This window comes from Encephalitozoon romaleae, chromosome III (assembly GCF_000280035.1).
Source record: "Encephalitozoon romaleae SJ-2008 chromosome III, complete sequence".
NCBI lineage: Eukaryota > Fungi > Microsporidia > Unikaryonidae > Encephalitozoon > Encephalitozoon romaleae.
In genome coordinates this window covers 117,562-143,602 of record NC_024898.1, presented here as the reverse complement: position 1 = coordinate 143,602, position 26,041 = coordinate 117,562, and the positions used below count along the sequence as shown (strand labels likewise).

At 40.5% G+C, this 26,041-nt stretch overlaps 27 protein-coding genes and 2 non-coding genes across 29 annotated transcripts; 14 read left to right on the top strand and 15 right to left on the bottom strand.

The window, feature by feature from the left end:
• Positions 1-303: 303 nt before the first annotated feature.
• On the top strand, positions 304-945 carry EROM_031190 (hypothetical protein; the record flags this gene model as incomplete). Its single annotated transcript, XM_009265963.1, has 1 exon — positions 304-945. One exon carries the CDS (start codon positions 304-306, stop codon positions 943-945), a length of 642 nt encoding a protein of 213 aa, XP_009264238.1.
• EROM_031180 (hypothetical protein) lies at positions 945-2,057 on the top strand (the record flags this gene model as incomplete). Its single annotated transcript, XM_009265962.1, has 1 exon — positions 945-2,057. The coding sequence occupies one exon, from the start codon at positions 945-947 to the stop codon at positions 2,055-2,057; it is 1,113 nt and encodes a 370-aa protein (XP_009264237.1).
• Positions 2,058-2,083: 26 nt separating this feature from the next.
• On the bottom strand, positions 2,084-2,156 carry EROM_031175. Its single transcript has one exon. It is a non-coding gene; the product is annotated as a tRNA-Val (tRNA).
• Positions 2,157-2,269: 113 nt separating this feature from the next.
• EROM_031170 (hypothetical protein) lies at positions 2,270-2,767 on the bottom strand (the record flags this gene model as incomplete). Its single annotated transcript, XM_009265961.1, has 1 exon — positions 2,270-2,767. One exon carries the CDS (start codon positions 2,765-2,767, stop codon positions 2,270-2,272), a length of 498 nt encoding a protein of 165 aa, XP_009264236.1.
• A 17-nt stretch (positions 2,768-2,784) lies between these two features.
• On the bottom strand, positions 2,785-3,774 carry EROM_031160 (molybdopterin and thiamine biosynthesis E1-like protein; the record flags this gene model as incomplete). The annotated part of the gene is made up of 1 exon (XM_009265960.1): positions 2,785-3,774. The coding sequence occupies one exon, from the start codon at positions 3,772-3,774 to the stop codon at positions 2,785-2,787; it is 990 nt and encodes a 329-aa protein (XP_009264235.1).
• Positions 3,775-3,971: 197 nt separating this feature from the next.
• On the top strand, positions 3,972-5,252 carry EROM_031150 (hypothetical protein; the record flags this gene model as incomplete). Its single annotated transcript, XM_009265959.1, has 1 exon — positions 3,972-5,252. One exon carries the CDS (start codon positions 3,972-3,974, stop codon positions 5,250-5,252), a length of 1,281 nt encoding a protein of 426 aa, XP_009264234.1.
• Positions 5,253-5,286: 34 nt separating this feature from the next.
• EROM_031140 (cytidylate kinase) lies at positions 5,287-5,949 on the top strand (the record flags this gene model as incomplete). The annotated part of the gene is made up of 1 exon (XM_009265958.1): positions 5,287-5,949. The coding sequence occupies one exon, from the start codon at positions 5,287-5,289 to the stop codon at positions 5,947-5,949; it is 663 nt and encodes a 220-aa protein (XP_009264233.1).
• Positions 5,946-6,497, bottom strand: EROM_031130 (putative endoplasmic reticulum membrane protein; the record flags this gene model as incomplete). The annotated part of the gene is made up of 1 exon (XM_009265957.1): positions 5,946-6,497. The coding sequence occupies one exon, from the start codon at positions 6,495-6,497 to the stop codon at positions 5,946-5,948; it is 552 nt and encodes a 183-aa protein (XP_009264232.1).
• A 328-nt stretch (positions 6,498-6,825) lies between these two features.
• On the top strand, positions 6,826-7,668 carry EROM_031120 (phosphatidylinositol N-acetylglucosaminyltransferase; the record flags this gene model as incomplete). Its single annotated transcript, XM_009265956.1, has 1 exon — positions 6,826-7,668. One exon carries the CDS (start codon positions 6,826-6,828, stop codon positions 7,666-7,668), a length of 843 nt encoding a protein of 280 aa, XP_009264231.1.
• Positions 7,669-7,673: 5 nt separating this feature from the next.
• Positions 7,674-8,618, bottom strand: EROM_031110 (Adenine nucleotide alpha hydrolase; the record flags this gene model as incomplete). Its single annotated transcript, XM_009265955.1, has 1 exon — positions 7,674-8,618. One exon carries the CDS (start codon positions 8,616-8,618, stop codon positions 7,674-7,676), a length of 945 nt encoding a protein of 314 aa, XP_009264230.1.
• Positions 8,619-8,677: 59 nt separating this feature from the next.
• On the bottom strand, positions 8,678-9,667 carry EROM_031100 (WD40 domain-containing protein; the record flags this gene model as incomplete). The annotated part of the gene is made up of 1 exon (XM_009265954.1): positions 8,678-9,667. The coding sequence occupies one exon, from the start codon at positions 9,665-9,667 to the stop codon at positions 8,678-8,680; it is 990 nt and encodes a 329-aa protein (XP_009264229.1).
• Positions 9,668-9,776: 109 nt separating this feature from the next.
• On the bottom strand, positions 9,777-10,928 carry EROM_031090 (60S ribosomal protein L3; the record flags this gene model as incomplete). Its single annotated transcript, XM_009265953.1, has 1 exon — positions 9,777-10,928. One exon carries the CDS (start codon positions 10,926-10,928, stop codon positions 9,777-9,779), a length of 1,152 nt encoding a protein of 383 aa, XP_009264228.1.
• Positions 10,929-11,057: 129 nt separating this feature from the next.
• EROM_031080 (hypothetical protein) lies at positions 11,058-11,477 on the top strand (the record flags this gene model as incomplete). Its single annotated transcript, XM_009265952.1, has 1 exon — positions 11,058-11,477. One exon carries the CDS (start codon positions 11,058-11,060, stop codon positions 11,475-11,477), a length of 420 nt encoding a protein of 139 aa, XP_009264227.1.
• A 65-nt stretch (positions 11,478-11,542) lies between these two features.
• On the top strand, positions 11,543-12,076 carry EROM_031070 (thioredoxin peroxidase; the record flags this gene model as incomplete). The annotated part of the gene is made up of 1 exon (XM_009265951.1): positions 11,543-12,076. The coding sequence occupies one exon, from the start codon at positions 11,543-11,545 to the stop codon at positions 12,074-12,076; it is 534 nt and encodes a 177-aa protein (XP_009264226.1).
• Positions 12,077-12,223: 147 nt separating this feature from the next.
• On the top strand, positions 12,224-13,813 carry EROM_031060 (subtilisin-like endopeptidase; the record flags this gene model as incomplete). The annotated part of the gene is made up of 1 exon (XM_009265950.1): positions 12,224-13,813. One exon carries the CDS (start codon positions 12,224-12,226, stop codon positions 13,811-13,813), a length of 1,590 nt encoding a protein of 529 aa, XP_009264225.1.
• Positions 13,814-14,308: 495 nt separating this feature from the next.
• Positions 14,309-14,992, bottom strand: EROM_031050 (Homeodomain-containing transcription factor-like protein; the record flags this gene model as incomplete). The annotated part of the gene is made up of 1 exon (XM_009265949.1): positions 14,309-14,992. One exon carries the CDS (start codon positions 14,990-14,992, stop codon positions 14,309-14,311), a length of 684 nt encoding a protein of 227 aa, XP_009264224.1.
• A 272-nt stretch (positions 14,993-15,264) lies between these two features.
• EROM_031040 (Phosphoinositide polyphosphatase) lies at positions 15,265-16,854 on the top strand (the record flags this gene model as incomplete). The annotated part of the gene is made up of 1 exon (XM_009265948.1): positions 15,265-16,854. The coding sequence occupies one exon, from the start codon at positions 15,265-15,267 to the stop codon at positions 16,852-16,854; it is 1,590 nt and encodes a 529-aa protein (XP_009264223.1).
• A 108-nt stretch (positions 16,855-16,962) lies between these two features.
• EROM_031030 (calponin H2-like calcium-binding protein) lies at positions 16,963-17,481 on the top strand (the record flags this gene model as incomplete). The annotated part of the gene is made up of 1 exon (XM_009265947.1): positions 16,963-17,481. The coding sequence occupies one exon, from the start codon at positions 16,963-16,965 to the stop codon at positions 17,479-17,481; it is 519 nt and encodes a 172-aa protein (XP_009264222.1).
• A 9-nt stretch (positions 17,482-17,490) lies between these two features.
• Positions 17,491-17,862, bottom strand: EROM_031020 (hypothetical protein; the record flags this gene model as incomplete). Its single annotated transcript, XM_009265946.1, has 1 exon — positions 17,491-17,862. One exon carries the CDS (start codon positions 17,860-17,862, stop codon positions 17,491-17,493), a length of 372 nt encoding a protein of 123 aa, XP_009264221.1.
• A 65-nt stretch (positions 17,863-17,927) lies between these two features.
• Positions 17,928-18,530, bottom strand: EROM_031010 (putative recombinase-like protein; the record flags this gene model as incomplete). The annotated part of the gene is made up of 1 exon (XM_009265945.1): positions 17,928-18,530. One exon carries the CDS (start codon positions 18,528-18,530, stop codon positions 17,928-17,930), a length of 603 nt encoding a protein of 200 aa, XP_009264220.1.
• A 47-nt stretch (positions 18,531-18,577) lies between these two features.
• Positions 18,578-19,078, top strand: EROM_031000 (hypothetical protein; the record flags this gene model as incomplete). The annotated part of the gene is made up of 1 exon (XM_009265944.1): positions 18,578-19,078. One exon carries the CDS (start codon positions 18,578-18,580, stop codon positions 19,076-19,078), a length of 501 nt encoding a protein of 166 aa, XP_009264219.1.
• An 83-nt stretch (positions 19,079-19,161) lies between these two features.
• Positions 19,162-19,416, bottom strand: EROM_030995 (hypothetical protein; the record flags this gene model as incomplete). The annotated part of the gene is made up of 1 exon (XM_009265943.1): positions 19,162-19,416. One exon carries the CDS (start codon positions 19,414-19,416, stop codon positions 19,162-19,164), a length of 255 nt encoding a protein of 84 aa, XP_009264218.1.
• An 80-nt stretch (positions 19,417-19,496) lies between these two features.
• On the bottom strand, positions 19,497-20,411 carry EROM_030990 (hypothetical protein; the record flags this gene model as incomplete). The annotated part of the gene is made up of 1 exon (XM_009265942.1): positions 19,497-20,411. One exon carries the CDS (start codon positions 20,409-20,411, stop codon positions 19,497-19,499), a length of 915 nt encoding a protein of 304 aa, XP_009264217.1.
• On the bottom strand, positions 20,374-22,509 carry EROM_030980 (phosphatidylinositol-4-kinase catalytic subunit; the record flags this gene model as incomplete). Its single annotated transcript, XM_009265941.1, has 1 exon — positions 20,374-22,509. One exon carries the CDS (start codon positions 22,507-22,509, stop codon positions 20,374-20,376), a length of 2,136 nt encoding a protein of 711 aa, XP_009264216.1.
• Positions 22,510-22,585: 76 nt separating this feature from the next.
• On the top strand, positions 22,586-22,657 carry EROM_030975. The gene has a single exon. It is a non-coding gene; the product is annotated as a tRNA-Phe (tRNA).
• A 41-nt stretch (positions 22,658-22,698) lies between these two features.
• EROM_030970 (hypothetical protein) lies at positions 22,699-23,541 on the top strand (the record flags this gene model as incomplete). Its single annotated transcript, XM_009265940.1, has 1 exon — positions 22,699-23,541. One exon carries the CDS (start codon positions 22,699-22,701, stop codon positions 23,539-23,541), a length of 843 nt encoding a protein of 280 aa, XP_009264215.1.
• Positions 23,542-23,553: 12 nt separating this feature from the next.
• Positions 23,554-24,591, bottom strand: EROM_030960 (flap endonuclease-1; the record flags this gene model as incomplete). Its single annotated transcript, XM_009265939.1, has 1 exon — positions 23,554-24,591. One exon carries the CDS (start codon positions 24,589-24,591, stop codon positions 23,554-23,556), a length of 1,038 nt encoding a protein of 345 aa, XP_009264214.1.
• Positions 24,592-24,662: 71 nt separating this feature from the next.
• Positions 24,663-25,136, bottom strand: EROM_030950 (transcription initiation factor TFIIA-like protein; the record flags this gene model as incomplete). Its single annotated transcript, XM_009265938.1, has 1 exon — positions 24,663-25,136. One exon carries the CDS (start codon positions 25,134-25,136, stop codon positions 24,663-24,665), a length of 474 nt encoding a protein of 157 aa, XP_009264213.1.
• A 157-nt stretch (positions 25,137-25,293) lies between these two features.
• On the top strand, positions 25,294-25,977 carry EROM_030940 (hypothetical protein; the record flags this gene model as incomplete). The annotated part of the gene is made up of 1 exon (XM_009265937.1): positions 25,294-25,977. One exon carries the CDS (start codon positions 25,294-25,296, stop codon positions 25,975-25,977), a length of 684 nt encoding a protein of 227 aa, XP_009264212.1.
• Positions 25,978-26,041: the final 64 nt, after the last annotated feature.

Below are 26,041 nucleotides of genomic sequence, written 5' to 3'. Positions count from 1 at the left end.
TTTCACATAAAATATTTTTGACTTCGAAGGCACGTGGGTTGCACCATAGATCTTCAAGAGAAGAAAGATAACAGCAATCGATTCCTTATTAAGTCAAGCAACAGAAGAAAGCTCAGGAAGATCGTAATTTTCTTCTATATAACAATCCTGGCATGCACGACAGATCAGTGGATCAATATATTTAGTAGTTTTTTGACTAAAAATACCAAAAGTGTAATATGTCTATTTACATCCGGAGTATTTGCTGCTCTTCCATGTATCAACATAGCAGCAGAACTGTTATCCAGTGCGTGGAATGTTTCAATGAATGATCTAGAAAAATCAAGTCTCCTCATGTTTGTAAAGGCAGTCTTTCATTTTATTGTAATCCTCCGTATAATCAAAGAATGGAACCATGTACCTGATTATAAGATGAACTTTGAAACAGTATCGAAAATAGTACTTGCCTCTTATGTCTTACTTCTGTCCCAAAAGATCACCGATGACTTAGATTCTAGTTCAATCACATCCATTCTAATCAGTACCATGATGATGCTGGCAATAAATGCAATAAGAAAGAAGAAGTTTGAAAGTATGGAGTCTGTTTTAAGGCCTTTCATCGATTTTCTTTCTCATGGACTCTCCGAATCAACCCAGAAGAAGGTTTCTAGCTCCTTAGAAAATATAATTCCAGTATTCTTGGTAGGACATTTAGTTGTATTGGCATCTGGATTACTCCTGGGGATTGAAAAAAGATTTACAAAGTATGTAAGGCACCCAAGGGATAAGCTTCTCTTTGTTTATGGATTGATTCTCTTCATATTGGGTTTTTACATTTCCAATGTGGGAGAGGAAATAGCCATCAATATAATTGAGAAAGCAGCATCCAATGGAAGAATTGAAGGTGCCAAAACGTTTTTTCGTGGCATTAAACCAAATAAAAGTAATTATTTACTAGCCCGGTAATGGATTCGAAGATAGAATTCTCTGAAGTAGATGATGAAGATGTTCAGTCAGAAGTCAATGACAAACTTGGAAGTAGAACTTTTTGGGTGCTTTTTTGGATTTCTATGACTTGCATCTTGATTGTTATATTAAGATTGTTAGAGACTTACTTTGTTTATGACGTATTTAGCAGAACAATTCCTGGAAGTTGGTATCTTCTATGGCTTCCAAAAAAGACTCTATACTACTTGGGCGCTGAAAAGTTTCTTGAATATAAATATGAGGAGTACATGGAAGGCATGCCCAAAGAACTCGAGATGCTCCTTAGTGTCAAGAGGAATTTTTGTATGACATTCGGGTTGCTTATACTTGTAAATATAGCATCCGAGCTGTTTCCTATTAGTCTTATTCATGCACTTAATTTGAAGTTTAAGGCTATTGACTTCTGGAGACCTGTCATGATAGGAATTCGAATTTGTATTCTAACAACTCTCTTAAGAGGCAAGAATATAAAGGAAATAACCGATGGGTTAAGCCCAGAAAGTGTTAATAACTTGTTGGCAGCACAATACTGCTTTACTTCTGCTTGGGAACTTTTTAAAGAGATAGAGAACAACACAGTCATAGAGGTAATTGTAAGAGTAATTGGATACTGGATAATAACCACAACCATTTCCAAAGAAACCTCAAGCCTAATAGAAAGCAGCGTATTGGAAAGAATAATAAGGCATACTAATATATATTTTTCTAAAAAACACCCAGAAACTACTCCAAACTCTGATATCCAAAAAAAGTTTCTAGATTTTCTAAAAAGCGAATTATCTTCAAAATCTATGTCATATCTCTTGGCGACAATCCTTACGCCGTTCTTTTGTATATTTATGACGTATTTCCTTTTGAAGACAACAGAGAAGTTCGAACAGATGGTTTATAGAGAGCTGGAGATCTCTGACAAATTTATACGTCCATATATCAGAGTCTTAACCATTATATTTATAATACTTTTCTTGCTATATGCATATCATGAAATTTTGACAGTAGTAGATAGATTAGAAGAAAAAGTACGTACGGAAAAAATGTTTTCTAATCCTAATCAGAAGGAGCTTTGTGATCTTATTAGTAGTATAGATTAATTTAACACATATGGTATAAAATAAAGTGCCCTCGCTCGGGATCGAACCAAGGACCTCATCCGTGTAAAGGATGCGTGATAACCACTACACTACAAGGGCGCTGTTTTCTCTAGGGCATCTACAATCCTTTCGTTTTACTTGTACAATCTGGAGAATCTTTGACAGAGTACAAGATCTATTTTGGCAAATTTCTTTTATTGACTTCATGCAGATCATCGAACAGAATATACTATTTTACCTCTTAAGATCTTGTATCTAAGTTCAGCATACTTTCTTTCCCTATCAAATATAAGAATTGTCCCATCAACATCTGCAGACACTCCACTACTTAATGGTAGAACTCTGACTATTATGTCATATTCATACCAGTCAGACTTCTTACAGGTACTAGACCTATACACTTGAAACCTCCCATCTGTTCTATATCCATATATATTTGTTGCACTCCACACATCATCTATGATATCAGACTCTGTGTAGCCTCCATCATATATCGACTTCACAACAAGTTGTTTATCTTGGATATTCGCAATCTTTCTGTAATGATCTACCGTTTCCCTGAATGTGAATATAGAAAGTCCTAAGATACTTGAAAGACCAATAACAAGAAAATCAGCATTCTGTGGAAGAACTTCATCAATGCATACTCTTTTATTTGTGAAAATTCCCAAGTCCAAGACACCTTCCAAGGATTTCTCAGCCATTCCCATCGGGATGGTCTAAAAAATTATTCAGAAATGGTCGGTTCATTCATCTTTCTAAGGTAACTCTTAAGCCCGTCAATCCCTCCATTAACAGAGAAAGCATCAATCCCATTAGCTTTGAATATCAAGGCACCCTTCTTTGATGATATTCCTCTTCTGCACACTACTCCTACTCTTTTTCCCCCCGTCTCAATTGTTCTAACTTTGTCTTCCAGGTTCACAAGTGGGATGTTGACAGATCCCTTTACTCTGAACATTTCATACTGAACTGGCGATCTGATGTCTATAAGAAGATAGGATTTGAGGTTTTTTAAAACATTCTCCCAATCAATCGTTCCTATATTTGGATCAATTAGCTCGGTGTTTGCAATATGCGGGCATCTTGGAACCTGAAAGGAAAGATCCTCGGGGATGGATCTTCTTGAACAAACCCTGCAATCGGGCTTCGGGGCCCTAAGCTGGAAGTCCATGAGATCGGATGTCATTCCATTGTATATAGTCATCTTGGGCCTTGTATCTCCTGTAATGATCTTGATAGCTTCCAAGGCTTGCAAAGACCCAATAACTCCGCAAACAGGCCCTACAACACCTGCATCCTCACATGTCAGTGTTCTTCCTTTCATGTTTGGAAAGAGGCATCTGTAGCAAGGTCCAGAAGGCGTGAGTTTGTACAACTGGCCTTCCCATCTGAGTACAGATCCACAGATAAGACTTTTGGAAAGAGCCTTACAATGATCGCTTAGAAGATACCTTGTATGTATGCTATCTGTGCAATCCAGGATAACGTCATACGGGCTAATGATTCTTTCCACATTTTCCTTATTGAGGAATTCGTTATATCCCACAACCTCAATACAAGAGTTTGCTCTTCTGGCAAAGGATAATGCTGCCACGACTTTGTATTGGGATAAATCTGCCTCAGTGTATATAATCTGTCTTTGTAGATTGTGAATCTCAACTCTATCGAAATCAACAAGCCCCAGTCTCCCGATCCCACATGACACCAAATACATGATTGCTGGGGATCCCAGACCTCCACACCCGACCACCAAACACGCCCGAGCTCCCAAGGTTTTTTTGCCCCTCTACATGTATTCCAGGAACGATTATCTGCCTGGAGTAGCGTTCTATTGCATCCTCTGGAAGATCATATTCAAAGACCATTTATTTATGGGTTGTTGTTTCCAAAATGTAACTTGAAAATCCCTTGATGAGAGGTGAATCCCAAGACGATTATAAGCCTGAGCAATCAAAAACTTTATCTTCTCGTGCAAAAGGATACAAAAAAAAGTCCCTGGATATAGTTCGACTGGAAAGAGGAAGGGTTACTAGCCAAGAGATTCTCGAGAAGTACAGGAAGCCTGGAATTATAGAAGCCATGGAAAGACCTATAGAAAGCGTTGTATTCAGGAATAAATTGTCAAGGGTTAGAGGGAGAATAGGGTTTGACGACTTGGCACTATACAACATCGGGAAGTGCATAACAGCGATGTCACTTCCTGCAAAGCATAGCAAGTACATTTTTGTTGGAATTAAAGAAGGATTTCAAGGAGAGTCAACATTCCGATTCTCATCGGAGGCCTCCGAGGTCTATCTATTTGACCAGTCGCTGAATCTTCGGCATGTTCTAAGCTTTAAATTTGGATATTGTAGAAAAATGGAAACGATACAGGAAAAGAATGTCATCCGCTGTGTTGCGCTGTTCAGCGATGGATTTATCAGAAGATTTGACTTTGAAGAGGAGATCAAGAACATGACACTAATCGAAACGGAGGAGATGGTGAACTTTGAGATCTGCTGGGACTACAACCTTATTTTTGCAACTGATGGGAAGGTTCTTGTGTGGATACAGCAAAATTCTGTTGTGTCCGTGTTTAGTGGAGTAAAAGGGATGATAACATCTATAACCATCAAAAGAGGAGCGCTTCAGGAGGGCAGAGATGAGGGCTGTTCTCTGAATTGCACACCCTTGGACAAATCATCCCTCGAGTTCTATGCCCTCTGCATAAGCGGAAAGATATTTAGGTTTGACTATAGGTTTCAGGAGAAAAAAAGGATATCCTTTCCCTCCGGATATACATTCATCAAGTACTTAAGCCAGGTAGCCACACTTATTATTGTGGATACATTGAACAATATTACAAAGGTCCTTTACGATGAAGGGGATTCCCAGAGAACCAGCACGATGTTCAATTATTCATTATCTTGCTGCAGGTCGAGCGATAAGAGGATCCTTATTGGGGGGTTTGACGGAACCATTAGGAATGCAAAGGTCAATAAAAGAAAAGCCAGAGTAAAGACTCTTTTCCAAGTAGTGCGAAAGGGAGATGAAGTTATACTTGGACATTCCGAAGAGGAATTTAAGAGACTTGATTCGAAAGGAAGGCCATTTAATGATAATTCGGAAAGGGTTGTAGACTTGTGTATGGGAGGATCTGATTTGTTTGCTGCATATGAATGCGGGATTGTTGTTGCTCTTGGATTAGCGTAATGCGAGGTTAAAAGAGTAAGGATTTTATATCCCTATGAAGGTGTATAAAATTGCTGTTGATGGGCCTGCTGCAAGTGGAAAAAGCAGTGCATCAGATCTAGTTGCAAAAAAATTAGGATTTTCACACTTGATATCAGGAAACCTGTATAGGGCTGTGACTTATGCACTAGTGAGTCAATTCGAAGAAGTGCAGCCTAAGGATGAGGAGCAAAAAAGATTTGTTCTCGGACTGGACATGGAGATAAGAAACAACAGGGTGTTCCTTAATGGAAAGGATATATCTGATTACCTTCGTGGCGAGAAGATTGACTATCATGTCACTTCAATTGCCAAAGAGAAATATGTCCGAGAAAAAGTGTCTGTTATTCAAAAATCTACAATAAAGCTTGAAAAGAAGGGGATCATTGTTGACGGGAGAGACATAGCCACTAAAATAATGCCTGAGGCTGACCTGAAGATATTTCTTACTGCAAGCCCTGAGACAAGGGCTAAAAGAAGGTATAAAGAGAGTAAGTCTGAATCATATGAAGAACTGCTAGAAGCTATGATAAAAAGAGATCGTGGAGACAGGACAAGAGAGCATGGCCCCCTTGTTGCTGCCGAGGGGTCAATTATCATTGAAAATGACTGTATGACGCTGGAGGAAACAGCAGATGAGATCGTAAGGCTCTTTAAAAGAGTTGAATCCTTTAATTAAACTTCCCTCTTGTTTTCAAACATTTTCAGCATATCCTTGTGCAAAAAGTATAGCACACCTATAAAGAACAAGGTTTCAAAAATCAAGAGCCTTGTGACCCATTTTCTCGACCCAGCAACCATTCTTGCATGTTCCTCGTGTTTCTTGATATGAACTCTTTGTGCCTGAACAACTGTCTCAAGGACATTTTGAAGCTCTGAAACTAGGTCAACACTTATCGGCCCAAGCCCCCCCTGAGCTTTATTGCTTGTATCTGGGCATCTATACCCAAACTTCACGCTTTTTGAGCTGTTGTTCTTGACAGATATTACAATCTCACCATCCTCGGCAATCTTGGAGTATATCACTGAGTATGGATCCCTTGTCTTAGTCATTTGCCTCCCCTTGGTATCAAACATAGTTAGCTCAATCTTGCTAGTCCGTGGTGTCTGATACATGAACTTATACATTTGATTTGCCACAACCTTATCTCGGAAGGTAAACTGTTCCTTGGGCTCTAGTTTTATCCTTCTGCACAGGACTCCAATAGCAAATAATAGAACCTTCATCAGGGGGAGATTGTTTTTTGTTTATGAAGATCAGGGAAATTATCGAATCAGTGTTCGTGCATATTCTTGAGGAGTACCTTCTAAGGATAATTGTTGAGAAATGCAGGCAAGAATATATAAGAAGGCCTAGAAACTATGTATTAAAACCCGGTGCTCCTGCTTTAAAGCTGGAATGTCCTTCCTGCCGGAAGATTGTGATGGCAAGGAAATTTACATGGCACTTATCAAGATGCATGAGGTTCGATTTGAAATACTGACAGACCTTCCATATGAAATAAAAAATAACATAAATGATGTTAAATTCTTGTGACGGTGAAGGGTACTTTAGATGTCCTGGAAGCGGTGCTTGTATCTCCAGCAGGAATACCCAATAAATTACATGGAGGTCCGTCGGGTATACAGGAGAAGAGACGTGAATGAAATATACGAGGATATAAATAGAATGGTCATCAGGATATCCATAGTGATGTTGTTCCTCTCTCTCTTCAAGGTTATGATGTTAGAAGACAAGCCCGGAATGTCCAAATCGTCATGGTTTTCTTTATTTCTACATTCAACACAGAACTTCCTGGAAAACAGGGAAGATAAAGGGATCAATCTTAAGCCAGGTTTCATGCTACTAACATTCGCATATTTGCTGTCTCCCCTAATAAGAACCCTAACCCTTGAAATTCATCCAAACACATTATACATCTACTTTGCCATAACGCAAATACTTTTTATCATAGATTCTGTGTCTGCATCAATATACAACACCAGATCTTCTATGGAGGTGAAGGATGAGCAGACACCTCTCTCTCTTGAAGAGAGCATAAACATACCAAAGAGAATATCAAGTAATCAAATCCTTGGACTGACATCCTATTTCTTAGGATTCATTCTTTTATCGTCAAGGTTCAACGAGCCGTCTTCTGTTTTTAATCTTTTGTGCTTAACATTCATGGGGTACATCATCCTTTTGAACCACATAGAACACCTCGAGGTGCATAGAAGCACAGCTGCAACAGCCCTGATGTATGTCTTTGTGTCAATGATGACGCTCCTTCCTGACATAAGAATATTCTGTATATATAGCTGCATTGTCACATTTGTATATTCGGTTTCCCATATATCCGTTTGGTTTCTTGAAAAGAGCCTTAATAGAAAAGTAGGCTATACTAATAAACTTTAATAGCTTCAGATCTTGCATTGTTTCAGCCTTCGTACCAGTGTACATCCATTGCATATAGCATCGCGAGAGGATGTTGAATGCCCACACAAAACACATGGTATAGGTGATCTGTGTGTGGAATCCTCCTGCTGAATTATGTCTCCACTTCTTATTACATCTAATATCACTTTTGGGTCTTCTCTTTCTAGTTGTTTCATCAATACTCTCAGGTCCCCTCGAGATGCTCCCGGAGAGTATGTACACTCTGTGGAAAAATATTCCAGCTTCTTATGAAAAGCATAGAGCACTATCTCTTTTTGATAGATGTGTTTAAATGGTTTCAGTCTGGAAAGAGAAATCATTCTTCCATCCTCGCTCCTTTGTGGTTTTGTTCTTGCTAAAGTGCATCTTCTAAGCCTGGAAATATCTCCTCGGACAATATTAAGCAAGACAGTCTCAGCCATATCATCTGCATTATGCCCCGTCACTATTACGTCAACCCCCATCTTTCTTGCTGCATCTTCAAGTGCTTGCCGACGAAATACTCCACAGTACGTGCAGTTACCTCTCCTTCCTACTTTTCGAACAACCTTATCCATCGTTGTTCCAAATGTTTCTTCAAATGACACTATCTTAAGCTTCAGCCCAAGCCTAGAGCTATTCTTACATACAGACATAATCGACTGGTCCCTGTATCCTGTTATTCCTTCATCAACACCAAGCAATACAAGCTCTACCCCATATCCATGCCTTTTATTGAGCAAATCCAATACATAAGCTAGAACTGTACTATCTTTTCCTCCACTCATCCCAATCCCAACCTTATCTCCTTTTCTGAACATTCCAGAGGAAACTATAGTTTCATGAACATCTACCTCAAATCCCTCAAAGAAACAAGACTTGCAGACCTTGGCCCTGTCCTTGGCTCGGATGACTATGGCTTGAGACGTATTGCACCTCACACAAACCATTTTGGGGACTTAAATCAGTGTTTCAAAACATCATTTTCCATAGAAGCATTAAGGCCATTTTATTGTAAATCATTCTGAAGAGGCTCGTCTATGTAGTTTAGTACGAGTTCGTTCTTTTCCCCTCCATACACGTAAAACCCATCTTCATGTGCTCGAAGAGAAAATACTTTCTCATCAACATCCTTACTGCCCACAATACCAAATGTATCAAGGCTTACAACCTTTATGGTCCCATCGAGAGATCCCGTGTACACATTATCTCCAAGCGTGTCAAGCCCTGTGATCGAGTCTTCATGGATTCTCTTCTCTATAATCACTTCTGTCATCTTTCTCAGGTCATAACATCTCAAAGTTCCAGTGGTGTTAGATACAAGCATTGCATTTTCTCTAATCCTTATTCTTTCAACTTCTCCTTCAAACTTAATTTCTTCATCTAAACAGTATAAAGAATTTTCTACTGAATAAACTACAGATGAGTCAAGAATACCGATCCTATTAACAGGCCCCATAGTCTGAATCCTGTTCTTGGCTAGAGCTTTCTCGGTATCCCACTCAATGATCGTTGAGTCAAGACTTCCACTGAAGAGAATTCCATCCCGGCTCTCTATAGACAGAACTGCTTCTTCATGTCCCTTCAAAAGAACCTGAGGGAGAATTGGATTTCTCATAAATGGATCAAATACCATGATATCCTTTTCAAATGTAGCAAGTGCAACATACATTTCTCCTCCAATAGTAAGATATTCAGAATCACAGATGGTGCTGAATACATATGTATCATGATGCAAGAACATGTTTGTGCATTCTCTATTCTGCACGTAAAACTGTAAAAAACTTACATCGTCCTCATTTGGAGTGCAGAAAACCACAATGTCATTTTCCATTATCTCTTCCGACTCATCAATGTCATCATCAAAAGGAACCTTCTCCTTATCAACAACTGGGATATTTAGATAGTTCAGTGACTGATGTATATCCTCATCAACCACAAACTTTTTCAGTTTTTCGATCGAGATCCCACTTGGAAGAAAGCCAATAGAGCTTATCATATTTGGCGGTTAAAAATGTAGAGCAAAATAATTTCAAGAAAAATCGTCCTAATAATCAATATTAATCGGAGCTGCGTAGGCTAGAAGAGGATGTGTAATATTGAAGAGTTTAATGGATTTCTGGGGCAACCTCGGCCTTCTTGGCTCCATAGAATGCCCTCTTCTCATCACTTGTCTGGAATCGCCCATGCCCTATCTTCGATGACGTATCAACAAACTTGATCACAAGCTCTTCGCTGGGCCTCTGTTGGTCAAGGCTCTTTCGTAATGTCACAACCCTCTTCCGGGGTCCAACAACAGCCCCCTTCACCATGATAAAGTCATTCTTCACCTCTCCGTAATGTGGGAACCCTCCCATCGGTGAGATAAACTTCTCGGTCAGGTCAAACTCAGTCCTGATACTACTGTTCCCATTTCCTACCATGTACACCCTCTTGTTCTTCTCCGTCCTTCTATGGAATCCCATCTGTCCTGCCCTTGCAACAGAGTACATCACACGGCTTGGGTGCCATGCCCCAATACATGCAACCTTCCGGATCCCCTTTCGTGACTTCCTGGGCTGCTTTCGTACTCCAAACCTCTTCACAGTCCCTTGGAATCCCTTTCCCTTTGTCACCCCAATCACATCAATGTTCTCGTTCTCCTTAAACACTTCTCCAATATGGATCTCTTTCTCAAGCATATCTAAGCACCACTCCACTTTCTCCGAAATGCTCCCTCCGTTCACTTGGATCTCAGCAATGTGTGCCTTCTTTAGCCCAAGCTTCTTGATTAATCCAGGCTGTGTCTGCACAAGAACCCTTACACACTCGGCTTTCTTCTTGATCTCAGAAATCCTTGATTCAGTCTCCTCGCTGGCACAGAACCTCTTGCTATTCTCCCTCTCCACATGCTTGTTTCCAAACATCCTTCGAAGAACTCCGTCACTCACATAAGGTGCAAGAACAATAGGCAATCTACGTAGGCCGGTAACAGTCCTCTCATATCCAACTACCCCGTACACAACCATCGGCGGCGCCTCAAGCACAGTCACAGCGTCCATCACCTCTCGAGAAAGCTGCTTGTTCTTTGCAGCCTGGATCTTTGTCCTGATCACATGTGTCATTCCGGCTTTGTACCCCATGAACCCCGTGAGGTGCACAGGTTGCGAACTGTCATCAGCAGGAAACGCCCCTGGAGACGGCCTGATTGTCTTCGACCTCTTTCTCGGGCAGAACTGCAAAGATCCGTGTCTTGGCGCACTAAACTTCCTGCAGCTCATTTAGTAAGGGCACAAATTTTTCTCATTAAGCATATCTAGAGATGAAAGCTAGCTCGATGGGTATATCTATATAGTCTTAGGGAGCTAAACACCACGGCTATACAAACCCTTGAGCTTTGCTTATTTGTAATGTTTGAGGCGATAAACTCAGTAGATAGCAAGGCCATTAAGAAGTCTGAAGACCATGAGAGGGCTATGCTACTCATGGAATACAACAAGGCGCTCAAGGATTTGAATGTAGGTTCGTTTCTAAGATATAAGGTGAAGCATGATGTAAACCTTGGATTATACAAAAGAGCGTCAGGGTATCTCATATCCAACTATACAGCCAAAAAAGCTCTTGAAGAGGTTGAGCAGAATATAGAGAGGTACAAACTGTTAAACTATAGGGAGTCACTATTTAACATGGCAAGAAGAAACATTATTGAGAGAAATAACTTTGTACGGGCCAGAAAGCTCCTCAACATTGCAAGAGAAAAGGGATTTTTCTGTAATGAACTGTATGAGTTAGAAGAGTTATTGACTACCGAGTGGTATCCAAAGACATAGATCTTTCATAACCCATATATGGAAATCGGGATCTCTACATTTGAAAAAATGATTCTACCCCGATTATGTTTTCCAAGGTTCTTAGTGATAGCAAATACAAAGCATTTGTTGATGGAGAGATCAAGGAAATATCTCTGCAGGATTACAAGGGGAAGTACGTTGTGGTTGTGTTTTATCCATTAGATTTTACCTTTGTATGCCCCACAGAGATCAATAGGCTCAGCGATCTTAAAGAAGAGTTTCTCAAGAGGAATGCTGTTGTTTTACTTGTCTCATGTGACTCAGTTTATACACATAAGGCCTGGGCTTCTATTCCAAGAGAGAAAGGCGGTGTTTTGGGTGTTTCATGGCCTATGATATGGGATGCAAAAAGAGAGCTCTGTAGTCAATTTTCGATGTTTGATGAGGAGAATGGACATCCCATGAGAGGAACTGTGTTACTCTCCAAAGATCTGAGTGCTAGACACATGAGTGTCAACTATCCGGCAATTGGAAGGTCTGTAGATGAAATTCTCCGCCTGATCGATGCTCTTGCTTTTAATGAAGAGAATGGGGAGATATGTCCTGTAGAATGGAGGAAGGACGTTAAGAATCATTAAACTTTATTCCGTGAGTTTCTCATGTGACGAGGACGATAATCATAGTATTTGATTTGTTAAGTTCTATTGTACAGTAGGGAGATGAAACACTGGTATCACATCTTTGAGAACAAGGATTTACTTTCCACTGGATGGAAAGGGGAGCAGATGTTACTGACGGGCGTTATGATCTTTTTGATGTCACAATGGATCCTGGGAAATGAAGGAATAGAAGTAGGCGAGGCTGTTATTCCAGGAAAGCCAGATGGATGTAACAAGGAAGAAAACCCGCCAGGAATCCTCTTTCAGAAAGAGAACAACACGTGTGGAATAAAAAAGGCAGCGGACTTACCTTCGGCAGATGTCCAAATAGAAACACAAACTATAGTCAAGGAGATTGTTGTAGAGGTTGAAGGGCCTAATGAGGATGCTCAAGTCCAGCCTATAGCTCATTACGAAGGCCAAGAAAAGATAAGTGACGGGCTAACAGATCTTCCCTGCAAAGACAATAGTAGATTTATTGGAGTGGAAAAGTGTTACATTCTGATAAAGGATGCTCATGACGGAGACTTGTCAAGAGTGATGTCTCTTGTGGAGAATCTGAATGGAAAGGTCAAGAGGCAGTACACTAAGAATGCCACAGGCATGTCGTTCTGTTCAAGCAATGAAGATGTGTTAGCAAGGGCTAGTGAAGTAGGAATGCGTGTAGAAGAAGACAAGATTTATGGTGTATCTGCATTTCAAAACAACATCCCGAACTACATGTATTTGATGAAGCATTACGAGAATATTCTTTTCAACAACTACTTCTATGACAACTGGTTTTTCCGGGTACTTCAGGTCAAGAAAATGATAGTAAGGTTTCTTGGGTTCTATGAATACTATCACACCGGAAAGGGGGTAAGCATCTTTCTTTTAGACACAACGGCCAAGCCTATGAATAATGTTTGTAACCTTAGCGGGAGCCTTGAATCATGCAATATACATGGAGACATGATGGCCGAACTTTTGGTTGGAAAAGCTAACGGATTTGCCAAGGGAAGCCATTTAAGTGTCCTTGATGTGGTTGGGTGTGATGGAAAGGTTACTCTCTCTGAGATGATTTATGGATTGGAAAACCTTGGAGATGGTAAGGGCCCCGGAATCCTTGTCTTTGGTGTTTCGGGGCCTTATTCCGAGGTCTTAAACTCGATTGTTGATCGCATATCTAGTCGTGGGATTATTGTTGTTACTCCAGCCGGAAATTTCCACGACCAGTCCTGTAATTACTCTCCTGGAAGTTCGAGGTCAGCCATAAATGTTGGATCTGTGAATAAGCATGCAGGAGTGTCCAAATTCTCAAATCATGGAGATTGTGTAAGGATATTTGCATTAGGAGAAGAGGTTCTTGGAAACAGTAACATTGTAGGGACAAGCTTGTCGGCTGCAATAGTTGCAAGCTCCATTGCCCTTTTCTTAGAAGCATCTCCAAGGGCTGCATTTCCCCAGATCTGGGAATACCTAAACCAGAATTCATTCTGGAACACCAGAGGGTCGTATAGTGTGCTGAAGATACCACGCCTAAGATGTGAAGGCCGTTCGCAACGATCTATCTTTAGCTTTGGAGAGGTCCACGGAGATGTCATTGCCATTGGATTCATTTTTCTTACCATATCTATTCTATCATATCTGCTGTTTATTGGAATACGCTACTTTAGAAGAAGAGGAGAGACCCAGTCGGAGGATATCCTGTTTGATCCTCCAATAGATAGGTTCTAGCCTGTTATGTAATTCACTATTAATCGGAAATGATGACGCCATTCATGATGTCTGTTCTGTCAAAGTAAATTTCTTATGTTTCAATAGTCAAATAAAGACTTATATACACAGAAAAAAACAATATTTATGAAAGAAGACAAAACCTGCAAAAACACTGAATGTACCGATAAGTCATGCAAGTGCCCTCCTTGCTCCTCGGGAGATATGGACAAGTGCAAGTGCTCGAACCCTGACAGAGAAGGAGACTCAAAATGCTCGAAGAACGGATCACATGGCTGCGTGTGCAGGTACAAGTAGTCTTTATCAATAAAAAAGACTTTACACAATTTCTTCTCTTTCTAAGGACCCATTGTCTAATTAATCCACTTATATGGAGATAAATTGCAACGATAATATCCTCAAGGCATTTTGATAAGGCTTTAATATTATTGGTGGCGAAAGCCGATAGCAAACAACCTTTGCAAACTATGAATTTATGAGATGTGGTTGGGTGGGCTACATCTTCTCAGGGTTGGGCGCTCCCCCTCTATATTGCTGTTTTCTAGTTGAGTGGTAGTAATCCTCATCTCTAAACCCAGGAGGCTGATGCCATTGAGCTTGTGCCATTCCATATGGATATTGCATCTGATAGTATTCACCATTTCCATATCTCTGTACATAAGGGTATCCATATTCTTCATGTCCTCTGTAACCGAACCCCTCATACATGATTGGCGATGACATACCTTGTGGAATAGAATGCTTATAGACACTATTGTCTCTCGGATAGACATTAAATTCCTCTAATGGGGCCTGCAAAGGCACATATGGATGGTAGTTGCTATACTTGCGGTCTTTAGACGGGCTTGATGAACGGGATGCTTCGGGCCCTTTGGTGTTGTCTGTGTTTTCTTGCTGCATCATCTTCTTCTGTGTAAGCTTCTTGATCTTTGCCCTCCGGTTTTGGAACCACACCTGAACACTTCTGGGTGTCATCCCCAGTTGTTCTCCAAGCTTCTTTCTCATGTTTGCATCTGGTCGGATGTTAGTCTCAAAAGTTTCCTCGAGAACCTTGAGCTGTGCCTTTGTTGTTCTTTTTCTGTGCTTGACAAAGTAAGGATCGAAGTATTGGCCTCCCTCAGCCTCCCTATTAGAGTTATTGGTATACGAGTTAAAGAAGCTGCTTCCAAAGTTGTCCATACCCCCAACAATTTTTGAATTATTTAAGAGGTCAAAAGATAAATTATATTTCTTTAACAAGTTAATTAGGCCAAGGTTGCTAGGTCTATTAAGATAAGAGCTCTACCATTTAAACTACATGATGAGATAGATGGGGTAAGGTTATCATGCTTAGGATTGAATGGGTGCAACAAGATTCCTGTTTTTATTGTGCTCTTTCCTGTTATTGATCGAAATCTCCCTCTTTCTTCTAACTCTTAGTATTAATAAATCATTTCGATGTCATATAATAAATGTTTCCTGAACCCCGGAGAACACCTATAAAAATGGACATGGGAATAAACTTGAAGGTTACTTCTTCTCCAGAGCAAGTTGTGTTAGAGAACATCACAGGAGGCACAGCCCTGACCATTAAGAGGCAGAATAACGGCACAAGAATATCTACTTGCCACTCATATGGTGTTTATGGAATAGTTACCATCTCCAAATCTTCTTATCTTATCCTAGTTGTAGATGCTATTATGAGAGGGATGATGTATGATCATGTTGTATATGAGATCAAAGATGTGGAGATCATTCAACTAAAAAGAGAGAGAATGGAGAGCTTTAAGAATGAAATGAAGGCAGTGAGAAGGTTCCTTGGAAATAGCGGGGTGTACTTCAGCACATATCCCCTTCACAAAACCTTAGCCGTAAAGAAGGATGACGATACAGATTTTCTCTTCAATGCATTACCACTTGAGAAATTCCTAAAGTATACTGGAGATCAAGGCTCCTTATTTTCTGTGAGCTGCATACAAGGATTTTTTGGATCTGTGGATGTTGGATCAATATGTCTAAGGCTAATCTCAAGAAGGTCCTGGAGAAGGGTCGGGGCCAGATACTTCTGTCGAGGTTCGAACGCAATAGGATATGTCTCAAACTATGTAGAGACAGAACAGATTGTCTACGAGGGCGAGAAGACAACATCATTCCTCCAGGTACGAGGGTCTATTCCTTTGATATGGGAGCACGTGCTTGGAAGGGAATACAACCCGAGGATAATTATCAGCAATAAAAAGGTACTTCATATAGCAGACAAGGTGATGAGAGATAAGTACGGGGATGTCTTGTACTTGAATCTCATAAGAAACACCGGATACGAGGGGATGCTACACTGTGAATATGAAAAGGAGCTTCTTGGAAATAATAAGAAAGGCGTACACTTCAACTTCTTTGAAGAGGGAGGCATTGCTGAAGAAAGCACTCGGGAAAAGTTCTTAAAGTTGATAGAGGAGGACCTTTCCTTGTTTGGATATTATATCTTTGGAAAGCCTCAGAATGGAGTCATCCGTACGAACTGCATTGATTGCTTAGACAGAACAAACATTTCTCAGTTTGTCATTGGAGAGCTCATGCTTGAAAAGCAGATCTCCCATTTCAATGTTGAGAACAAGGAGCGTTTTTACGAACAGCTGAAGAACTTGTGGTATAACAATGGAAATTCACTCTCGATGCAGTACTCGGGCTCATTTGCTTTGAAAAGCCATTTACTCTCCAGAAGGAAGCAGGGTGTTATTGATAGGCTGAGAGATGGGGCAATAGGATTGCATAGGTACTTTATAAACAGACTTTGCCATGGAAGCCTACAGGCTACATATGAAATCCTCACAACTGATCTTGAAGGAAAGAGCATAAGTCTTTATAGAGATAGCATTAGTGCCATAAAGACACTTTTCCTAATACTGGTGTTAACTATCTGCACAGCTTCATGGGCATTAACCGGGATTTTTATTGTATCGTTCCTTTTGAGTACGCTAGTGATCTCCATCATAACAATATCCATTGTAGCTGTGTTCCTAGACTTCCTTATCCAGAAGCCAAAGGGTAGAAGATCCCAATAAAATCTTACCTTTTCTTCAATTATTCCAATTTTGGAGCATGTATTACCTGAACCTTGATTTTTGTTACTGCGGCTCAAATAAGTAAATGATAAAAACATATGCCCTGAGATGGACAAACAGCAAAAGGAAGTGACACTGTGGATTGAGGCAGTCCTTGGAGAGAAGTTTGGGCCTGGGACGTTCCATGACTTATTCAAGGATGGAGTAAAACTCTGTAGATTTCTCAATAAGGTTTCACCTCTCAACGTCAAGTACAAGGAGTCGAGGCAGATATTCGTACAAAGAGAGAACATCTGTTCATTCATAAACGGGCTCAAGAAGCTTAACATGAATGAATACGAATTGTTTCAGACCAACGATTTGTTTGAAGCAAAAGACCTGAAGCAGGTGGTGATCTGCTTGTATGCATTGAGCAGACAGCTGCAAAAAGAAAAGGTATTTTCTGGGCCATTTATTGGGCCACAACTTTCAACTAAGTCTAAAATCGAATTCAGTAAAGAAGTCCTTGACAGAAGCAAATATGCTGTTCACCTCCAGATGGGGTATTCTGATCCAGACTTGCTTGAGAGAACTGAAAGTAAAGCAGCCTCTAACACCGTGAAGGACCTGAAGACAAATATCATTTAATATTAAATTTCAGTGTCTGTTTCGAATGCATTGCAGTGTTCTCCCCAGGCTTACTACTTCAGCCCAGAAAAACATTTCTTCAAAAATCCCCATCTTCCGTGCAGACTTACAGTACAAGCCTATGACCCCATTTCTTATGTATATCTTGCATACAAGCAGGTAGGATGAGCCCAAGTCTATTTCCTGGTCTCCCATTTCTACAGGTACTTCCCCGCAAAAGTCCAATATCCTGGAAGAGGTTTTCCCTTTATATATACACGTGCCGGCAATTTCTACATGAGAGACTTCTTTTCTACCGCAAAACATTGCACCCGAGATGTATCTGAGCTTCTTAAGAGAGGTTGATAGGATTTTGAGAGGAAGTCCTGTTCTGCTTGCCATCGGATGTCAGACGGTATGTGGATAGATAAAATATTTACTAAACAGGCATCGGAATATCCTTTCACTTACTCTGGCATTTCTGATGTAATCATAACTGCGGATGAGCCAATCACAAATTCCCAGGCTTTTGATTTCATGAAGGGAGATCTAACAAGTCTGAGCGTTCTCTTGTCTCCAGCTCTAGAGCAAACGTATCTTGTGTTCACCATATACATCCATTGGAGCCCAAGCATAGGATTAGGTATACAGAAGGCTCCGATGGTCCAGCTGCCGTAATGGTAGGTGACAACTAGGATATTCACTCCATACTTCTGGTTCATTCTTTTGAGTCTATTGACCACTCCGAAAAGAATGCCTCGATCCATTCCCATACCTTCTGTAGCAAGAAGATGATCTAGGCTATCTATAATGACCAGCCCGGTTCTTCTTTCCACAATAATCCTCTCCATGGAATTCATAACAAAGGATGCTAGATATTCAATGCTTGGGATGTACTTTACAATAATTCGGTCCATCACTTCTTTGGAGGCCCCCTTGTACCTTCCAATGCAAAACGTAGTTGTTGTTATGTATATTGTTGCAAGCTCTTTTGATTCTTCAACAGCAATTGCCGTCTTTCCCGTCCCAGACTTCCCTGTCAATTCCGTCACCCCATAGTATTCAAGCATCCTCGCTCAAGGTTTAGAGGGATCTTGTTTTCAAAGCTGATGATTTGATGTTTTTGTTAATGGGGCCCATCATCTCAATGGATGCAGGAAATGACAGTGACACAGCCTTCTCGATTGTCTCCATAGGTCTTGCTATAGAGATGGCTCTTGCAGTTTATGGTGCATGTGAGGGCATGGCTTCCTCAGGAGGAGCATCAATTCTATGCAGCCGGAATAGATCCATACTTGGCCCTACATACTTCATCATGATAATGGTGTCAACAATATTTTTCAGTAGCTTCCTTGTTGCCCTGATCATCGCAACAAACATAGATGAAAAGCTAGACATGGCAAAGAGCATCTCATATTTCTCTGCATGCTTAATGGTGGGAATCACTGCAGCCATATCAGGTAAAGTCTGTTCAACCCTGGGTAGGAGGGGATTTAGAATTCTGTCCGAAAAACCATCCTTTCTACCGATCCTGATCATCTTGTTTGGTATGATAGAGTTTGTTATAATTGTTGTTCTTTCCTGTGCCTTGTTAATGGTCTACCAAACTCGAGATTAATGATGAATAAAATACTATTGAAAAATTGAATTGGTATGAAGGTATAGAAAGATATCATAACTGAAGGTTTTTATCAAACTCTTTCACAGCATTAACATATCCCATTCCCCATGCTTATCTCGTCTTTCTTTCTTGATCCTCATTATGTAGTTCCTAAGAAATCCTATCTCTCCGCTGAATTTATCCTGTCCCGCCCACTTCATCAAGTAGTAAAAGGACTTCTGTACGTGCTCCTCTTCCGCTATTCCAAGCTCTTCACATATCAGATAATAAACACGCAGGTCGTCTAGATCAAACCTTCTTCTTTCCCTTGTGTTTGTATCTGGAGGCAGAAACATTCCAGCTTTGTTTATATCCTTCCTCTAATCTTAAGCAACTTTAAACAAACATATTCTCCAGACTTCTATTTAAAGGAATATCACCCGTTCATAAGCTCTGCTATCTCCATTTCTTCCTCTATACTAAGGCTTGGTGTGATCTCAAAGACACAGTAGCAATAGTCTAGCCCAATCGAAATAATCTTGCCTCCTACTTTGACTACACCAACTACATCTTCCTCATGTGAATATATAGGTTTTATTCCTCCACCTCCATTCCCTTTTAGTTTGTCAAGGTCTGCCATCACACTTCTTCCATCAGAGAATAGATACTGATTGTACATCGATCTAATCCAGCTATCTCCTTTGTAGATCTCTTCGGCATTATCCAAATCAGAATAGTCCTGTCTCAAAACTCTTCCATCTGCAGACCCTGTATACTCTCCACAGATGCAGAAGATGGATGTGTCATGCAAACTCCTTCCAATAATCTCAACCCCATTATGAATACGCAACAGAAACGGCACACCCATTCCACAGTAAATAGACCCTTGAAAATCACTCATACATAGAACCTTATGTTTAACCTCGTAAGAGCATTCTATCTCCAGACCAAGGGTTAAACTATATATCATCAGCCCTACAGACACATAGATTCTACCTTTGTGAATCGCCATGCACTTCACTATTTGATTTCCTAAATTAATCTTCCTTCCTCCAACAATTCCCACATCCCCATCCCAGTTACCATAATACACTTGTTTTCCAATGGCTAATGCAGATACAGGTCCAGGCGATTGAAATATAACCATCGGAGTAATATATGGAGGCTTCATCTCATATACATACCCACGGGCATCTCCAATGTATATAGAGTCTCCCAGAGATGAAATCACCAGAGGCTTGTTTGGCAGTTGGATTCTTCTGAACAACATGTAAAGGATATTCTTGATAACAAAAAAGTCGTTTAATCCCAAATTAAAGATATCCATATGAAAAATATTGATAAGAGTCATATAAACCCGTACCCATACTGTTAAGGCTCTTATTTATCAGGTATGTCACATGCTCCTCGATCCTCTCCTCGCTAAGATCCATCCGGAATCTGTCCTTGAAATTCTGGACTTCTCTTCCATTGAAACATTCTACGGCCAAGCTTCCAGGCATCGTTTCCATAATCCTAAAGAGTCGACTGCTATGCTTCCTCAGTGCCATGTACCCTTGAAGAAATAGGCTCTTGAATTCATCCATAAGATCTCCGAGAAGTTCAAGATACTCTTTCGAGAATTTGAATGGCGCTGCCTCAACACAATAGAATCCAGGATGGCTTCCCATTATAAATCCAAAATCAACATGGACAATATGCCCTTGCTCATCGATCATTATATTTCCATTGTGCCTGTCTTTAACCTGAAGAATGTATGTAGCTAATGAATATCCCACAAGAGAATATAAAAAGTTTCTCAAGCAACTCTTGTACTTCTCACTATTCAGCTCAAAGGACTCCACAAAGTAGTTCTTCAGAGAGTAATTCTTATTTTCAGACATCATCTTCTTCTTTATCTTATGTATTGATGTGGCATCGACCACAGTCTCGACTATCCCGCTCGTGTCGTTTACAAGGTAGATCTGGTATGGATTAACCCACAGAGGGCTGTTCTCCTCCTTCCAGATCTTCCTCATCTCAAGTAGAATCTGATGGGCCATCAGTTCTTGTTTTAAGGATTCCCCGGTCTTAACAATTATGGATTCTGCACACCATCCGATCTCCCTATTGAACAAAGAAGTTCTCTTGAGCTCTGCCTTCTTAAGTATCCACCCGTTATGGCGTCTATATCCAGTCTGTGTGCTTGGGTTTTCTTTTTCCTTGGATAAAGAAATAGGGGTGTATCCTTGTCCTAGCTGTCCTGCAGAATACGACCTGGAGTTCATAAGAAGAATCCCATTGTCTCTGCCATGTCTTGACGCCTTCTTTCTAATACAGATATCATCAAGGTGTTGCTCCTTTTTTTCTTCATTGTTCTGCAAAGCCACAGCATCTAGGGAATGATCAAGGGGGGCATCCTCATATCTTTTGGTCATTAGGATCTTTTCTATGGAGGCCATCACATTCTCCTTGACGACATGTATCTCGCTTAATGAAGAAAGCCCACTGACTGCATCCAGCTGCTGCTTCAGAAATAGGGCATCCTTTATCTCTTCTTTTTCACAGCTTTTTCTTGGCACCTCCAATGCGGTTTCAAATACAACAAGAAATGGGGAGTTTTCGGCAGAATCCAGAAGAAAGGACTCCTCTATCCTGGCAGTTAGCACAAATCTCTTTGAGTGGAACGGAAGGGATACTCTTGCAGGTAGATTGTGATTTAACAGTTTGATCTCCATCTCTAATCCCTTTTCTCTCAAGTGCCTTGGAAGCTTCTTGAGCCTGTTGGGGATCTCAACGAGTGACTCGAGAAACGAAACATTTGCATCTATCCCCCATCCGTCAAATGCATTTCCAAACCTTAGATCCTTCTTCACATTTATATTGTATACGTTTCTTGTTTCCAGAAACATCTCCTCATATTTGCAAATTCTTCTGAAAAGCTTTGGATTAGCTATCCATGACACAGACTTCACAAAAAATAGAAGGATTCCTTTGAGGGGGGGATATCCTTTTCTTGAGGCAGGTACACAGAAAGTTCTGCCTATTTTTTTCCTGTATTTATGCTGTATTTCTAGGATCTTTGTGTTTCTACACATTCTCTTTCTTTCCATTTCAAATATATCGCAGATCAAAAAGTAGCAGGATATGGACCTTATGTCATTGGTGCTTTCAAGAGCACTTCTTAAATGGAAGTACAATGCACAGCAAAAACCCTTGTCTCTGGCTGCCCAATGTCTCAGAAGGTTGTGGATTGGTTTACTGGACACCCTGTCTTTACTGTGGAGAAATACATGAACAAGTTGCGGCAAGTAGTGGGTCTGAGGATCAGAGTATCTAATTCTATTGCATATGTATTGCCAGACACCTATGGATGGGTGTTCATGCATGTATTCCATTGCTAAGAGAAGATCTGTGTGTGGAGAGGAGAATATTTCTCTTAATGAGATGTTGTTAGTATCGTGGCCCATTCTTTGGGCTTAAGGTAAACAGAGGGATGAAAAGCACGCCACGAGTCTCGGATGTAGAGCCTTTACTTATAGCGCAGCTGGATTAGCTCAGTGGAAGAGCACTAGACTGAAGATCTAGGTGTCCCCGGTTCGAACCCGGGATCTAGCACTCCTTTTGTTACAAAGATCGTCTTCCTTTTATCTCCCTCCATGGACGAAGCGGTTGAAATATGCTTTAGAGAAACGATGTCTGAGATGACACGTCTTGTAGATAGAAATGGAGAGCATTTTCTTTTATGCGGACTAGACCAGGAGATACTTGCGATGGTCATCAAATCACTGAAGAGGCATGCAGAGAGAATAAGCAGAACAGTTGTGGATATTCACCCGACCACTCCAAAGGATGAAAATCCAGATGGAAAAGTTTTTTTCATTGATATAAACCACGAAATCCCCATCTCTTACCAGCTGCATATATACCATTACCTTGAAAAGACTAGAAGACATTCTTGTTGCTTAGTTCTTGTGTCAACCTCATGTACCTCTGTGGACAGACTGGAAAGGCGGGTTAAATCAAGATTCAACCACCGGGTCTTTTTCATAGGCTTTCTTCCGTTTGAATCATATAGAGCTTTATACAGCCAACTTACAGGGATAGATGAGGACGAAGAGATTCAAAGACAGTACAGCATTGATCCAAGTATCTCGGCTTTATCGAAAAAGATAATCATAAAGAAATATGAGCTTCCAGAGTATACCATAGAAACTCTTTACACCCTATTCAACCCGATTCATATAGCACTTATGTTGGTAGCATTCAGGAAAAGGATAAAGTACATCAACTGTGTATCTGAGTTCAGAACTTTTACATCAGATGTCAACGAGCTCAAGGGAGCAACTAGTATGGAGATCCTGTTCTACTTTCTTGATATTCTTGATTCCGGACTTATAGACAAAGAGGGTTGCCTACTTGTGGATGCATATAGCTTCAAAAAACACGTGTCCAACACCAGGCCCTTGTATTTGAGGAACCTAATGTATAAAACTCTGTGAGTATCATCAACTTTATTTACTTTTTGCTATGAACCCATCTAGCCTCCCTTGTGTGCTTTTTCTTCCAGAATTTATAAGTTTGTCAACTCCCTTGTTGACTCTTTCTAGATCAAATCCTTTCTCTTCGACAAGAAACTTCACAATTCCATTTCTATCAATCGATTTCCAAGAAATATTGAATTCCTTTGCATCTCCAATCTCTGCAAGGTTTCTGAATATTTTCTGAGCATCTTCGTATCGCCACTCATCAGGTGTTTCTAGATTCTCTTCTTGAAGAATTCTCTCAATGCTCCTGTGCTTTTTTATAAGCCCTAATGCCTTCTTAGGCCCTATTCCTTTCAGGGTATCACAATAATCGCACCCCAGGAGAATGCATAGATCAATAAACTCATCTTGATCCAAAGAGAGGTCCTCAAGTAGCTGTCGTAGATTGTATTCAACAACAGGAAGCTTCTTACTTCGGGTTCCACTAAAATTCCTCAGTACAACAGGGGACCCGAATGTCAAGGAATCCATGTCTTCGGTTGCAACTCCATAGACAGCTCTCTTCTTGCATAGAAGGGCACAATATGCCTCTGCTTCGCTGGGCGCCGTCTCAAACGGTATTCCCATCAATCCAAGAAGTCTTTTGCACTCCTCGACATGGATTCCGGTTACTTTTGTCTTTCTTTTGTCATACATCTCCATAAGTCTCTTATCTCCAGCTTCAGATGCATCCTTATATTCTTTATCGGCCGTTGCTCTTCTCTCATTCCTCTTTCCCAACTCCTTCATCTTGACCTCAGGCGGTACCCCATCAAACACATATACAGGCGTTATTCCTAGTTCAACCATCCGGATCGTTCGGTAAAAAAGACCCACCAAATGGGATGTCGTGGTATCTCCATTCCCAAGAGTCGACCCATCAGACCTAACGGCTATCAGAAACTGATATATCGACATAGAGGCATCAATCGCCACTCTTTTCGACGAGTAATATGCCAGCGGTCTTTCCTTAATCCCTTTCACGCTATTCTCCTTTAGGAGCTTAGACAGTTGTTTGATCCCCATTAGAAGGGTTCATACTATTGACTCCTCAAACATTTCCAGATATACAAGGATTCTTTATTAAATAAAATTGCTCACCACTCAAGCTCTCCTTGGGCAGAGTTAAACACAAAGTCTATATTCCCTATGCTAATAAACCCTTGCTTGAATGTGCACTTCCACTTCCCCTTGGACATATTAACCTTCACATATAAACAAACCATGCAATTCCCAACATTGTCCTTCTTCCCTATTATCTCGGAATCACCACTCGAAGCGCTTAGGCTCTCATAGTCCTCAAACATCCCAACATCCTTCTCTACCGTTGTCTTTCCATTAAAGCCATTTACACGTCCTTCTGAAGGTCTTTCGTACCCGCGGTATCCCTCTTCACCATCATTACATCCATTCCTCTCACCGCCCCATTCGCCTTGTGTGTATTCAATGAGCCTTTCCCTCCACTCATTCCTGAGCTCGTGAATTGCAGACTTGCCCATGTTGATTTCATCCCCAGCCTGCTCAAGCTTGGATATAACCTCACTGATTATATCCTCGTATATCTTTAACATCCTTATATATTTTCAAGGGTTGCTTTTTTATTCTTTTATCTCAGGTCTACCTACTCTTCGGCCTCCACATCTCTACTCCCCTCCTATAAAATTCAAAACAAAAAGGCTCCCGCAGTATCCTCTCCATGACTATTTTTGAAATCTTAAAACAAGACCCATGGAAAAAAGAAAAACAAGGTCAGTTTTAAAAGAGGCATTAAAGTTGGTATTCCTAGGCTTTTGTGTATACGCAACGACAGACTTCTCTCTCCCACCAGAGATCGTAGAAATGAGCAATGCTACTTCTGGAGGAAAGTTCGTGTATCTTACTATTATAACTCTATATTTAACCATAATCTCAACAGTCCTTGGATATATTAGCAAAACCAGAGTTGGAAAAAGGCTGGAGGAAATCTACAAGGACATGCTAGCTGTGACCTTTTCCTTGGAAGGTATCGTGACAACGTTGTTTTGGTCCCTGTATTTTATTAATCCAACCCTTCTAAAGAATAAGAGCCTTTATAAGCGGGGAATCCGTGAGAGTTTCCTAACAGAGCTTTCAGCCCACCTATTCCCAATCATTCTCCTGTTAATATGTCAAGCAGATGTAAGGCTACAGAAGAGAAAAAGATGCATCTACTTTATATTTGGATTTGGTGCTCTATACTTTCTCGAGATATGCTATTTCTCCTTTGTGAATAATGGGAAGTGGGCGTATCCTATATTCAGAAAAATGGGTTGGGTACAAAGAATACTCTTTGTCTTGATAGCATGTTTCATAGGCACTTTATTTTACATGGGCCTTCTTGCAACTAATAGCTTAATCTATCAGGAGTATGAGCAACCGAATGAAAATGATTAATTCTGTATCATTGGTTTGTAACTACCCTCTGTAAGACATACCTTGAGTTCATTAGTTCATTGAG